At 44.5% G+C, this 14,787-nt stretch overlaps 1 protein-coding gene across 2 annotated transcripts in view; it reads right to left on the bottom strand.

The window, feature by feature from the left end:
* LOC109885229 (SH3 domain-containing protein 19) overlaps positions 1 to 11,268 on the bottom strand; it is a 50,922-nt gene extending 39,654 nt beyond the window's left edge. The window contains exons 1-5 of one of the 2 annotated variants that reach the window (XM_031832636.1): positions 10,852 to 11,268; positions 7,320 to 7,344; positions 4,320 to 4,360; positions 3,642 to 3,690; positions 3,145 to 3,280 (exon numbers count right to left, since the gene is read on the bottom strand). In XM_031832636.1, the coding sequence (XP_031688496.1) occupies positions 3,145 to 3,280; positions 3,642 to 3,690; positions 4,320 to 4,360; positions 7,320 to 7,344; positions 10,852 to 10,957 (357 nt within the window). In that variant the 5' untranslated portion in view covers positions 10,958 to 11,268. The remainder of the gene's footprint in view (positions 1 to 3,144; positions 3,281 to 3,641; positions 3,691 to 4,319; positions 4,361 to 7,319; positions 7,345 to 10,851) is intronic. The other variant, XM_031832637.1, reaches the window with a different exon arrangement.
* Between the last annotated feature and the right edge of the window lie 3,519 nt (positions 11,269 to 14,787).

Raw genomic sequence — 14,787 nt, 5'->3', positions numbered from 1 at the left:
ATGAAACTGGCTCTCATGAGGACGACCACAGGAAAGGAAGACCCAGAGTTCTCTCTGCCTCAGAGGATAAGTTCATTAGAGTTACCAGCCTCAGAAATTACAGCCCGAATAAATGCTTCACAGAGTTCAGTAACGGACACATCTCAACATCAACTGTTCAGAGGAGACCGCGTGAATCAGGCCTTCATGGTCGAATTGCTGCAAAGAAACCACTACTAAAGGACACCAATAATAAGAAGAGGCTTCCTTGGGCCAAGAAACACGAGCAATGGACATTAGACTAGTGAAATCTGTCCTTTGGTCTGATGAGAATTAATTTGAGAGTTTTGGTTTTAACCGCCTTGTCTTTGTCAGACGCAGAGTAGGTGAATGGATGATCTCCGCATGTGTAGTTTCCCACCATGAAGCATGGAAGAGGTGTGATGGTGCGGGGATGCTTTGCTGGTGACACTGTCTGTGATTTATTTAGAATTCAAGGCACACTTAACCAGCATGGCTACCACAGCATTCTGCAATGATATGCCATCCCATCTGGTTTGTGCTTAGTGGAACTATCATTTGTTTTTCAACAGGACAATGACACAAAACACACCTCCAGGCTGTGTAAGGGCTATTTGACCAAGAAGGAGAGTGATGGAGTGCTGAATCAGATGACCTGGGCTCCAAAATCACTCAACCTCAACCCAATTGAAATGGTTTGGGATGAGTTGGACTGCAGAGTGAAGGAAAAGCAGCCAACAAGTGCTCAGCATATGTGGGAACTCATTCAAGACTGTTGGAAATGCATTCCAGGTGACTACCTTACGAAGCTTGGTGAGAGAATGCCAAGAGCGTGCAAAGCTGTTATCAAGGCAAAGGGTAGCTACTTCGAAGAATCTCAAATAAACTCATCACAAAAAGAAAACGTCCCTTTTTCAGGACCCTGTCTTTCAAAGATTATTCATAAAAATCCAAATAACTTGACAGATCTTCATTGTAAAGGGTTTAAACACTGTTTCCCATGCTTGTTCAATGAATCATAAACAATTCATTAGCATGCACCTGTGGAACAGTCGTTAAGATATTAACAGCTTACAGACGGTAGGCAATTAAGGTCACAGTTATGAAAACTTAGGACACTAAAGAGGCCTTTCTACTGACTCCAAAAGAAAGATGCCCAGGGTCCCTGCTCATCTGCGTGAACGTGCCTTAGGCATGCTGCAAGGAGGCATGAGGACTGCAGATGTGGCCAGGGCAATAAATTGCAATGTCCGTACAGTAAGACGCCTAAGACAGCTCTACAGGGAGACAGGACGGACAGCTGACCGTCCTCGCAGTCGCAGACCACGTGTAACAACACCTGCACAGGATCGGTACATCCAAACATCACACCTGCGGGACAGGTACAGGATGGCAACAACAACTGCTTGAGTTACACCAGGAACGCACAATCCCTCCATCAGTGCTCAGACTGTCCGCAATAGGCTGAGAGAGGCTGGACTGAGGGCTTGTAAGGCCTGTTGTCAGGCAGGTCCTCACCCGACATCCCCGGCAACAACGTCGCCTATGGGCACAAACCCACCGTCGCTGGACCAGACAGGCTTGGCAAAAAGTGCTCTTCCCTGACGAGTCACGGTTTTGTCTCACCAGGGGTGATGGTCGGATTCACGTTTATCGTAGAAGGAATGAGCGTTCAACGAGGCCTGTAACTTGGAGCGGGATCGATTTGGAGGTGGAGGGTCCGTCATGGTCTGGGGCGGTGTGTCACAACATCATCGGACTGAGCTTGTTGTCGTTGTAGGCAATCTCAACGCTGTGCGTTACAGGGAAAACCTCCCCCCTCATGTGGTACCCTTCCTGCAGGCTCATCCTGACCATGACCCTCCAGCATGACAATGCCACCAGCCATACTGCTAGTTCTGTGCATGATTTCCTGCAAGGCAGGAATGTCAGTGTTCTGCCATGGCCAGCGAAGAGCCCGGATCTCAATCCCATTGAGCACGTCTGCGACCTGTTGGATCGGAGGGTGAGGGCTAGTGCCATTCCCCCCAGAAATGTCCGGGAATTTGCAGGTGCCTTGGTGGAGGAGTGGGGTAACATTTCACAGCAAGAACTGGCAAATCTGGTGCAGTCCATGAGGAGGAGATGCACTGCTGTACTTAATGCAGCTGGTGGCCACACCAGATACTGACTGTTACTTTTGATTTTGACCCCCCTTTGTTCAGGGACACATTATTCCATTTCTGTTAGTCACACGTCTGTGGAACTTGTTCAGTTTATGTTGTTGTTGAATCTTGTTATGTTGGTACAAATATTTACACGTGAAGTTTGCTGAAAATAAACGCAGTTGACAGTGAGAGGACGTTTCTTTTTTTGCTGAGTTTATAAAATATATTTTGATTTGTTTAACACTTTTTTGGTTACTACATGATTCCATATGTGTTATTTCATAGTTTTGATGTCTTCACTATAATTCTACAATGTAGAAAAAACCTTGAATGAGTCGGTGTGTCCCAAACTTTTGACTGGCATTGTCCATCATGATATTAATGATGGCGTGGGTGTCCATCATATTAATGATGACGTGGGTGTCCATCATATTAATGATGACGTGGGTGTCCATCACCATACTAAAGGAGATGGCGTGGGTGTCCATTATATTATAGAAGATGGCGTGGGTGTCCATTATATTATAGAAGATGACGTGGGTTTCCATTATATTATAGAAGATGACGTGGGTGTCCATTATATTATAGAAGATGACGTGGGTGTCCATTATATTATAGAAGATGACGTGGGTGTCCATTATATTATAGAAGATGACGTGGGTGTCCATCACCATACTATAGGAGATGGCGTGGGTGTCCATCACCATACTATAGGAGATGGCGTGGGTGTCCATCACCATACTATAGGAGATGGCGTGGGTGTCCATCACCATACTATAGGAGATGGCGTGGGTGTCCAAAAGAAGATTAAATTGTCGTGGTGGGAGGGAAGAGGAGGGTTAGTTACCTGTATAGTGAGAGGTATAGTACTGCCCCAGATCATAGTGGTGGGATGAGGAAGAGGAGGGTTAGTTACCTGTATAGTGAGAGGTATAGTACTGCCCCAGATCATAGTGGTGGGAGGAGGAAGAAGAGGAGGAAGAGGAGGGTTAGTTACCTGTATAGTATGAGGTATACTGCTGCCCCAGATCATAGCAGCAGGAGGAGGGGGCGGAGGGAATCCCCCAGAAGCCCCGGGGAACCAGGTGTTGGACGCCAGCGGCTCAGCTGATAGGATGGTGATCTCTGGACGGCTTTAATAACATGGAGAGGACATCAATATGCCACAGGCCAGAGGCATGTCACCGTCATGCCACAGGCCAGAAGTATGCCACAGGCCAGAAGTATGCCACAGGCCAGAGGTATGCCACAGGCCAGAGATATGCCACAGGCCAGAGATATGCCACAGGCCAGAAGTATGCCACAGGCCAGAAGTATGCCACAGGCCAGAAGTATGCCACAGGCCAGAAGTATGCCACAGGCCAGAGGTATGCCACAGGCCAGAGGCATGTAATCAAAGCTCAATCATGATGAAAACACCAGAAAGCTAAACTTGGGTGTTTCGGATCTGGATCTGATCTGTGAAATGCGTCACTAAACTCAGCCGTAACTTACCTCCTGTCTCTGGGGTTGCTCTCGCTCAGGGAAGTGGATCTAGTTGACGCTGAAACAGAGAAACACCGTTTTTTATTGATTTGTATTGAACCAGGAAGAACTATTGAGGTCTGAGAAACCTCTTTCACAAGGGACAGACACCTGGTGAAGAGGGGCAATTTAACCATCACACTCATTATAAAGCTCATAACATAAGATAGCCTAGTCATAATGCCTTGTTCAAAACAACTGGGAACTTGGAAATCTCAGACTTCCAACTTCAGCGTGTTCAAGACAACTGGGAACTCAGGGAAAAAAAACCCTGGTACAACTGGCTAAAATCGTTTTGAAGAGTAATCCAACTCTGGAACACAGGCCTCTTTCTAGAGCTCTGACTTTACGACCTGAAGATCACTGACGTCACGATTTGACCTCGTATTTTTCCAGTTCCCAGTTGTCTTGAAAGCGACAAGTGCTACTAACACCAAAACATCTTTATAGCACTAACAACAGTTCCCCTAGCCTACACACTGATCTTGGGTCAGTTTAGCATTTTCCCCACTAACGATTAAGGTTATGCTTTGTTGAAGGGAAGCTGATCCTAGATCTGTAACTAGGGGAAGCTTCCTCCAGGAGCAGCTCCTATATACAGACAAGTCATCAGTTGTTGTGTAGAGTAATAAAGACAGGGATACTCACTCCTCTTAATGGCGGCCCTGATGGAGGACAGAGGCCCTTGGCTGGAGGAAAGGAAGAAGGAAAGAATCAAGGGAAAGAGAAAGTTCACCTGCTATCTTTCTCCATTGCAGAATACACAGTGCAGGTTTCCTTCTAGAAACCCAGCTAAGATGTGTGTATTTATTATGGATCCCCATTTGTTATAACATCTACAGAAAAGACAGAAATGCCAATGGTGGAGGTGTGGCTGTTTACATTCCTGTAAAGCTTAGAGAGGATCTCATGTTAAATACTGTTGAAGTCATATGGCTACAGGTTCATCTGCCTCCCCTAAAGCCCATTCTGGTGGGAAGCTGCTATAGACCACCAAGTCCTAACAGTCAGTATCTGGATAACGTGTGAAATGTTTGATAATGTATGTGATATCAACAGAGAGGTATATTTTCTGGGTGATTTAAATATTGACAAGCTGCCCACTCAATAAAAAACTTCAAACTGTAACCAGTACCTGCAACCTGGTTCAGGTTATCAGTCAACCTATCAGGGTCGTTCCAAACAGCACAGGAATGACATCATCATGTATTGATCACATCTTTACTAATGCTGCAGAAATTGGTTTTCAAGCAGTATCCAAATCCATCGGATGTAGTGATCACAATATAGTAGCCATGTCTAGGAAAACCAAAGGCTGGGCCTAATATAGTGTATAAGAGGTCAGGCGGGGCCTAATATAGTGTATAAGAGGTCAGGCGGGGCCTAATATAGTGTATAAGAGGTCAGGCTGGGCCTAATATAGTGTATAAGAGGTCAGGCTGGGCCTAATATAGTGTATAAGAGGTCAGGCTGGGCCTAATATAGTGTATAAGAGGTCAGACTGGGCCTAACATAGTGTATAAGAGGTCAGGCTGGGCCTAACATAGTGTATAAGAGGTCAGACTGGGCCTAATATAGTGTATAAGAGGTCAGGCTGGGCCTAATATAGTGTATAAGAGGTCAGGCTGGGCCTAATATAGTGTATAAGAGGTCAGGCTGGGCCTAATATAGTGTATAAGAGGTCAGGCTGGGCCTAATATAGTGTATAAGAGGTCAGGCTGGGCCTGATATAGTGTATAATAGGTCAGGCTGGGCCTAATATAGTGTATAAGAGGTCAGGCTGGGCCTAATATAGTGTATAAGAGGTCAGACTGGGCCTAACATAGTGTATAAGAGGTCAGGCTGGGCCTAACATAGTGTATAAGAGGTCAGGCTGGGCCTAACATAGTGTATAAGAGGTCAGGCTGGGCCTAATATAGTGTATAAGAGGTCAGGCTGGGCCTAATATAGTGTATAAGAAGTCAGGCTGGGCCTAATATAGTGTATAAGAGGTCAGGCTGGGCCTAATATAGTGTATAAGAGGTCAGGCTGGGCCTAATATAGTGTATAAGAAGTCAGGCTGGGCCTAATATAGTGTATAAGAGGTCAGGCTGGGCCTAATATAGTGTATAAGAAGTCAGGCTGGGCCTAATATAGTGTATAAGAGGTCAGGCTGGGCCTAATATAGTGTATAAGAGGTCAGGTTGGGCCTAATATAGTGTATAAGAGGTCAGGCTGGGCTTAATATAGTGTATAAGAGGAGCAACCAGACGCTGCTGGTCTGTGGTGAGTAATGAGGAGCAACCAGACGCTGCTGGTCTGTAGTTTGTAATGAGGAGCAACCAGACGCTGCTGGTCTGTGGTGAGTAATGAGGAGCAACCAGACGCTGCTGGTCTGTGGTGAGTAATGAGGAGCAACCAGACGCTGCTGGTCTGTGGTGAGTAATGAGGAGCAACCAGACGCTGCTGGTCTGTGGTGAGTAATGAGGAGCAACCAGACGCTGCTGGTCTGTGGTGTGTAATGAGGAGCAACCAGACGCTGCTGGTCTGTGGTGTGTAATGACCAGACGCTGCTGGTCTGTAGTGTGTAATGACCAGACGCTGCTGGTCTGTAGTGTGTAATGACCAGACGCTGCTGGTCTGTAGTGTGTAATGACCAGACGCTGCCCTGGACACATTAATGAAACTACTTTTCCCAGTTACTAATAAACACCCATTAAGAAAATGGCTGTAAAAACATTTATCCTTGTGGATTGATGAGGAATTTAAAAAGTGTTTGGTTGAGAGGGATGAGGCAAAGAGATGGCAAATAAGTCTGGCTGCACAACCGATTGGCAAACGAACTGCAAGGTTGAGAAATCATGAGACTAAACTGAATGAAAACAAGAAGAAACTAAACTATGAAACGAAGATAAATGACAAAGAATGCCAGTTAAAAGCTTTGGAGCAACTGAAATTACATTTTGGGGCAAAAAGGCAAACTCAGCTCCATTATTCATAGAATCAGATGGATCAATCATCACAAAACCAACTGATATTGCCGAATACTTTAATTACTTTTTCATTGGCAAGATGAGCAATCTTAGGGATGACATGCCAACACCAAACACTGACACTACACATCCAAGTATATCTGACTGAATTATGAAAGACCAGAACTGTTCTTTGAAATCCCTAAAGTCAGTGTGGAAGAGGTAAAAAAAAAAGTGAGTGTTTGTCTATCAACAATGACAAGCCACCGGGGTCTGACAATCTGGATGGAAACTTACTCAGGATAATAGCAGACAATTTAGCCACTCAGGAACCCCATTAGTTTCTGCCAAGGCAGCAGCTACTGTTCCTGGGGTTTATTATGGATCCCCATGAATTCCTGCCAAGGCAGCAGCTACTCTTCCTGGGGTTTATTATAGATCCCCATTAATTCCTGCCAAGGCAGCAGCTACTCTTCCTGGGGTTTATTATGGATCCACGTTAGTTCCTGTCTCTTCCTGAGGTCCTGCTAACTTGGTTTATTGGAGGAAGTCAGATAGACTACTACACTTGTTCGGGAGGGAAATTCCTCACCCAACCACTAGCCCTGTTAATACCTCCTAACCTGATAGCCACGTGTTTGTGTGTGTGTGTCAAGCAAGGTAATAATTAATATGACAGTTATCTGTCAGAACTCACCTCAGTCTGTGTTCCTTGTGCCTCTCTGAGAGCAAGAGAGGGAGAAAGAGAGAGAGAGAAGAGAGGGAAAAAGAGAGAGAGAGAAGAGAGGGAAAAAGAGAGAGAGAGAAGAGAGGGAAAAAGAGAGAGAGAGAAGAGGGAAAAAGAGAGAGAGAGAAGAGGGAAAAAGAGAGAGAGAGAAGAGGGAAAAAGAGAGAGAGAGAAGAGGGAAAAAGAGAGAGAGAGAAGAGGGAAAAAGAGAGAGAGAGAAGAGGGAAAAAGAGAGAGAGAAGAGGGAAAAAGAGAGAGAGAGAAGAGAGAGAGAAGAGAGGGAGAAAGAGAGAGAGCGAGAGAGCAAGAAGAGAGAGAGAGGAGAGACGAGAGGGAGAAAGAGAGAAGAGAGGGAGAAAGAGAGAAGAGAGGGAGAAAGAGAGAGAGAGAAGAGAGGGAGAGAAGAGAGGGAGAAAGAGAGAGAGAGAGAGCAAGAAGAGAGAGAGAGAGGAGAGACGAGAGGGAGAAAGAGAAAGAGAGAGCGAGAAGAGAGTGAGAAGAGAGAGAGAGAGAAGAGCATGGTTACTGAGAGAACAGTAGCTACAGTTTACCTGGCCACTCTTACCACCCTGGAGATGATCAGCTTCCAACAGGCGTATTCCCCCTTTAACTCCCCCGTTCTCAAATCAACTTACCTGGTCCAATAGAATAAAGATAGATAACTCCCCTGGTCCAATAGAATAAAGATAGATAACTCCCCTGGTCCAATAGAATAAAGATAGATAACTCCCCTGGTCCAATAGAATAAAGATAGATAACTCCCCCATTCTCACGTGAACTTACCTGGTCCAATAGAATAAAGATAGATAACTCCCCCATTCTCACGTGAACTTACCTGGTCCAATAGAATAAAGATAGATAACTCCCCCATTCTCACGTGAACTTACCTGGTCCAATAGAATAAAGATAGATCACTCCCCAGCATCTAAAGTTCCTCTGTCAGTGCTTCGGATAAAACAAAAATCCACAGAAATTTTACAGCAGAACTCCAGCAGTTCTTGTGGATCCAATCTCTTCCAGAATGTAGTAAACTGGAGAAAGTTCACCGCTGTCCAACGGAACTCTCTCTCTCCCTCTCTGGGTTCCAGAATGTAGTAAACTGGAGAAAGTCCACCGCTGTCCAACGGAACTCCCTCTCTGGGTTCCAGAATGTAGTAAACTGGAGAAAGTCCACCGCTGTCCAACGGAACTCCCTCTCTGGGTTCCAGAATGTAGTAAACTGGAGAAAGTCCACCGCTGTCCAACGGAACTCCCTCTCTGGGTTCCAGAATGTAGTAAACTGGAGAAAGTCCACCGCTGTCCAACGGAACTCCCTCTCTGGGTTCCAGAATGTAGTAAACTGGAGAAAGTCCACCGCTGTCCAACGGAACTCCCTCTCTGGGTTCCAGAATGTAGTAAACTGGAGAAAGTCCACCGCTGTCCAACGGAACTCTCTCTCTGGGTTCCAGAAAGCAAGGCTTTGTCCCTAATGGAAACCCATGTAGTGCACTACAGTGCATTCGGAAAGTATTCAGACCCCTTCACTTTGTCCACATTTTGTTATGTTTACAGTCAAACTGAGCAATCAGGGGAGAAGGGCCTTGGTCAGGGAGGTGACCAAGAACACGATGATCACTCTGACAGAGCTCCAGAGTTCCTCTGTGGAGGTGGGAGAATCTTACAAACGAACAACCATCTCTGCAGCACTCCACCAATCAGGCCTTTATGGTACATTGGCCAGACGGAAGCCACTCCTCAGTGAAAGGCACATGACAGCCAGCTTGGAATTGGTCAAAAGGCACCCAAAGACTCTCAGACCATGAGAAACAAGATCCTCTGGTCTGATGAAACCAATAATTGAATTATTTGGCCTGAATGCCAAGCGTCACGTCTGGAGGAAACCTGGCACCATCCCTACGGTGAAGCATGGTGGTGGCAGCATCATGATGTGGGGATGTTATTCAGCGACAGGGAATGGGAGACTAGTCAGGATAGACGGAAAGATGAACGCAGCAAAGTACAGAGAGATCCTTGATGAAAACCTGTTCCAGAGCGCTCAGGACCTCAAACTCGGGTGAAGGTTCACCTTCCAACAGGACAACAACCCTAAACACACAGCCAAGACAACGCAGGAGTGGCTTCGGGAAAAGTCTCTGAAAGTTCTTGACTGGCCCAGCCAGAGCCCGGACTTGAACCCGATCTGACATCTCTGGAGAGACCTGAAAATATCTGTGCAGCGACGCTCCCCATCCAACCTGACAGAGCTTGAGAGGATCTGCAGAGAAGAATGGGAGAAACTCCCCAAATACAGGTGTGCCAAGCTTGTAGCGTCATACCCAAGATGACTGGAGGCTGTAATCGCTGCCAAAGGTGCTTCAACAAACTACTGAGTAAAGGGCCTGAATACTTTAGTAAATGTGATAATTCAGTTTTACATATTTTATACATTTGCAAAAATGTCAAAAAAATAATTTGCTTCGTCATTATGGGATATTGTGATGTCATTATGGGGTATTGTGATGTCATTATGGGGTATTGTGATGTCATTATGGGGTATTGTGTGTAGATTGATGAGGGGGAAAAACAATTGAATCCATTTTAGAATAAGGCTGTAACGTAAACAAAATGTGGGAAAGGTCAAGGGGTCTGAATACTTTCCAGAAGCCCTGTATTTAGGGTGCCATTTGGTACACAACCTAATTGCTCTTAGTGTATATGCAGTTTCATTATGCATGAGCTATAATGCATTATAACGCTGATATGAAGGATTTATTTAGGAATATCTGAAACAGCATGTCAGGCTTCACCACATTTGTGTGTGTGTGTGTGTGTGTGCGTGCGTGCGTGTGTGTGTGCGTGTGTGCATGCGTGCGTTTGTGTGCAGGTGTGTGTGTGCGTGCTCTGAGAGGAGGTACCAGGGAGAGCTGATTCACCTCAGGAATGCAGAGGGTAGGCCCTGCCAGGACACACACACACACACACACACACACACACACACACACACACACACACACACACACACACACACACACACACACACACACACACACACAGAGTTAGCAAATGTGGTGACTGTGGACAGTATCTAGGCCTAGATCTTTTCACTCTGGCCCAGAGAGCAATTCTACTTGATGCCTGCAGGATGTGTTTGTGTCTTCCCTGTCAGGCTGAAGGAATGTGAGGATTTGTTGTGTTTCTCCCTAGCAGTGTCTGAAACAGCACCCTATTCCCTATGTAGTGCACTATTTTTGACCTGGGCTCTGATCAAAAGGAGTGCACTATCTAGGAAATAGGGTGCCATTTGGGATGAAACCCTAGTCCTCCTCCTCCTCCTCCTCCTATCCAACAGAGACCAGCCAACCATACCAGGTATCAAATGAAAGAAACCCTACTGAAACAGGACTGACAGAACAAACAAGAAACACTATATTTTTTGTGTTCCGTTGCAAAACGTTTTTCTACAGTGTGCACTAATGAATATAAGCAGAGATTGTGGGGAAGGTTGTTTGGTGAGATATTTTACCTCCAGATGAGTTGGTCGGTCTGGGTTGGCGTCTTATAACAGGTTCCCTCGGCTCTCCTCTCAAACTCTCCCGCTCCTCGTCCTCCATTCTCCTCGCCTCAGCCATCGCAGAGAAACAATATCCTAGTGTGAGAACGAAGACGACTGGCTAGTGCGACAACTCCAATACAATGGATACCAGCAACATTGCCCTAATTAGTCGAGAAACCGACTGGCTGCCGGAGACGTGCGCGAACGGCTCCCCAACTTGTACCAAAACAACACAACTCGCATAACTTGTCACAAAATAAGTAATTCGCCACCGTTGGTATTGTTCAAAACTATCATCAAAAAATGAAAAACAATAGTTATTTGTTGATCATAATAGCCGGAGAGACATTCGAATAATAGTTAGTCTGGCATCTCTCGCTCCAAGACGTGTGTGTCGTGAGCAACAATAGAGGAATCGACGGTTCGCCTTCAAATTAAAAGTTTCCCATTGATACTGATAAAAACGGATGAAAATAGTGGGAATCGTGCCACAATTGAACTAGATAATGCTAAACAAAGTTGCATGTTATTATATAAAAACAACCAAATCCAATAATTAGTTAATTTTATTTTTTTTAAAGATACAAATCTGTTGAATTCGCTGTGGATGATCTTCAGGATTGCGTTGTGGCATAGGATCTGGGATATCAGCCTACTCAGTGACACCCACAGAACACAACTATAAATATGTGTCACTGATATCCAGGATATTTGTGTTTTTACTATGTGCTACCACAACAAATGTGGCTTCATGAAAAAATAATTGTTCTACTTCTTAAAACACCAAATCCAAATCGAATCAAATTGTATTTGTCACAACAGGTGTCGACTTTATCATGAACTGATAATGACAAGGCCTTAAGTAAGGCTGTAGATTTAGTTTCTGAGTAACGGTTCATGTACCAATGTTTAATGTAACCATTGTTGTTCCTGGAATGTTCTTTTTATTTTATATTAAATGACATTTATCTGAAAATGTGATTTACACGTGACAATTCACATGTGTCCTTGCTCTGTTTAGGGGAGAATGTGATTTACACGTGACAATTCACATGTGTCCTTGCTCTGTTTAGGGGAGAATGTGATTTACACGTGACAATTCACATGTGTCCTTGCTCTGTTTAGGGGAGAATGTGATTTACACGTGACAATTCACATGTGTCCTTGCTCTGTTTATCTGAAAATGTGATTTACACGTGACAATTCACATGTGTCCTTGCTCTGTTTAGGGGAGAATGTGATTTACACGTGACAATTCACATGTGTCCTTGCTCTGTTTAGGGGAGAATGTGATTTACACGTGACAATTCACATGTGTCCTTGCTCTGTTTAGGGGAGAATGTGATTTACACGTGACAATTCACATGTGTCCTTGCTCTGTTTAGGGGAGAATGTGATTTACACGTGACAATTCACATGTGTCCTTGCTCTGTTTAGGGGAGAATGTGATTTACACGTGACAATTCACATGTGTCCTTGCTCTGTTTATCTGAAAATGTGATTTACACGTGACAATTCACATGTGTCCTTGCTCTGTTTAGGGGAGAATGTGATTTACACGTGACAATTCACATGTGTCCTTGCTCTGTTTAGGGGAGAATGTGATTTACACGTGACAATTCACATGTGTCCTTGCTCTGTTTAGGGGAGAATGTGATTTACACGTGACAATTCACATGTGTCCTTGCTCTGTTTAGGGGAGAATGTGATTTACACGTGACAATTCACATGTGTCCTTGCTCTGTTTATCTGAAAATGTGATTTACACGTGACAATTCACATGTGTCCTTGCTCTGTTTAGGGGAGAATGTGATTTACACGTGACAATTCACATGTGTCCTTGCTCTGTTTAGGGGAGAATGTGATTTACACGTGACAATTCACATGTGTCCTTGCTCTGTTTAGGGGAGAATGTGATTTACACGTGACAATTCACATGTGTCCTTGCTCTGTTTAGGGGAGAATGTGATTTACACGTGACAATTCACATGTGTCCTTGCTCTGTTTAGGGGAGAATGTGATTTACACGTGACAATTCACATGTGTCCTTGCTCTGTTTATCTGAAAATGTGATTTACACGTGACAATTCACATGTGTCCTTGCTCTGTTTAGGGGAGAATGTGATTTACACGTGACAATTCACATGTGTCCTTGCTCTGTTTAGGGGAGAATGTGATTTACACGTGACAATTCACATGTGTCCTTGCTCTGTTTAGGGGAGAATGTGATTTACACGTGACAATTCACATGTGTCCTTGCTCTGTTTAGGGGAGAATGTGATTTACACGTGACAATTCACATGTGTCCTTGCTCTGTTTAGGGGAGAATGTGATTTACACGTGACAATTCACATGTGTCCTTGCTCTGTTTAGGGGAGAATGTGATTTACACGTGACAATTCACATGTGTCCTTGCTCTGTTTAGGGGAGAATGTGATTTACACGTGACAATTCACATGTGTCCTTGCTCTGTTTATCTGAAAATGTGATTTACACGTGACAATTCACATGTGTCCTTGCTCTGTTTAGGGGAGAATGTGATTTACACGTGACAATTCACATGTGTCCTTGCTCTGTTTAGGGGAGAATGTGATTTACACGTGACAATTCACATGTGTCCTTGCTCTGTTTAGGGGAGAATGTGATTTACACGTGACAATTCACATGTGTCCTTGCTCTGTTTAGGGGAGAATGTGATTTACACGTGACAATTCACATGTGTCCTTGCTCTGTTTAGGGGAGAATGTGATTTACACGTGACAATTCACATGTGTCCTTGCTCTGTTTATCTGAAAATGTGATTTACACGTGACAATTCACATGTGTCCTTGCTCTGTTTAGGGGAGAATGTGATTTACACGTGACAATTCACATGTGTCCTTGCTCTGTTTAGGGGAGAATGTGATTTACACGTGACAATTCACATGTGTCCTTGCTCTGTTTAGGGGAGAATGTGATTTACACGTGACAATTCACATGTGTCCTTGCTCTGTTTAGGGGAGAATGTGATTTACACGTGACAATTCACATGTGTCCTTGCTCTGTTTAGGGGAGAATGTGATTTACACGTGACAATTCACATGTGTCCTTGCTCTGTTTAGGGGAGAATGTGATTTACACGTGACAATTCACATGTGTCCTTGCTCTGTTTAGGGGAGAATGTGATTTACACGTGACAATTCACATGTGTCCTTGCTCTGTTTATCTGAAAATGTGATTTACACGTGACAATTCACATGTGTCCTTGCTCTGTTTAGGGGAGAATGTGATTTACACGTGACAATTCACATGTGTCCTTGCTCTGTTTAGGGGAGAATGTGATTTACACGTGACAATTCACATGTGTCCTTGCTCTGTTTAGGGGAGAATGTGATTTACACGTGACAATTCACATGTGTCCTTGCTCTGTTTAGGGGAGAATGTGATTTACACGTGACAATTCACATGTGTCCTTGCTCTGTTTAGGGGAGAATGTGATTTACACGTGACAATTCATGTGTCCTTGCTCTGTTTAGGGGAGAATGTGATTTACACGTGACAATTCACATGTGTCCTTGCTCTGTTTAGGGGAGAATGTGATTTACACGTGACAATTCACATGTGTCCTTGCTCTGTTTATCTGAAAATGTGATTTACACGTGACAATTCACGTGTCCTTGCTCTGTTTAGGGGAGAATGTGGAGGCAAATTGCTTTGTGTTGTCGTGTCCGTCTTTACTAGTGATGTCTTGGGTTCATGGATTACAAAGCTGTGAGAAATATTGCAAGACTTATTGCACAAGCTCCCACTCTGATGGGTTATTTGTAGTGCAAGACAGCCTTCGATCCCATCATCTGAAACGTCTCTTAGTTCAAGGAGGAGATCTTTTCTATTCCTGCCGTTAACATCTGCCTTGTTTTCACACCG

This window comes from Oncorhynchus kisutch, linkage group LG9, assembly GCF_002021735.2.
Source record: "Oncorhynchus kisutch isolate 150728-3 linkage group LG9, Okis_V2, whole genome shotgun sequence".
NCBI classification, from domain to species: Eukaryota; Metazoa; Chordata; class Actinopteri; order Salmoniformes; family Salmonidae; genus Oncorhynchus; species Oncorhynchus kisutch.
Note: the sequence above shows the minus strand (reverse complement) of the source record. Positions and strands in the feature narration are given on the sequence as shown.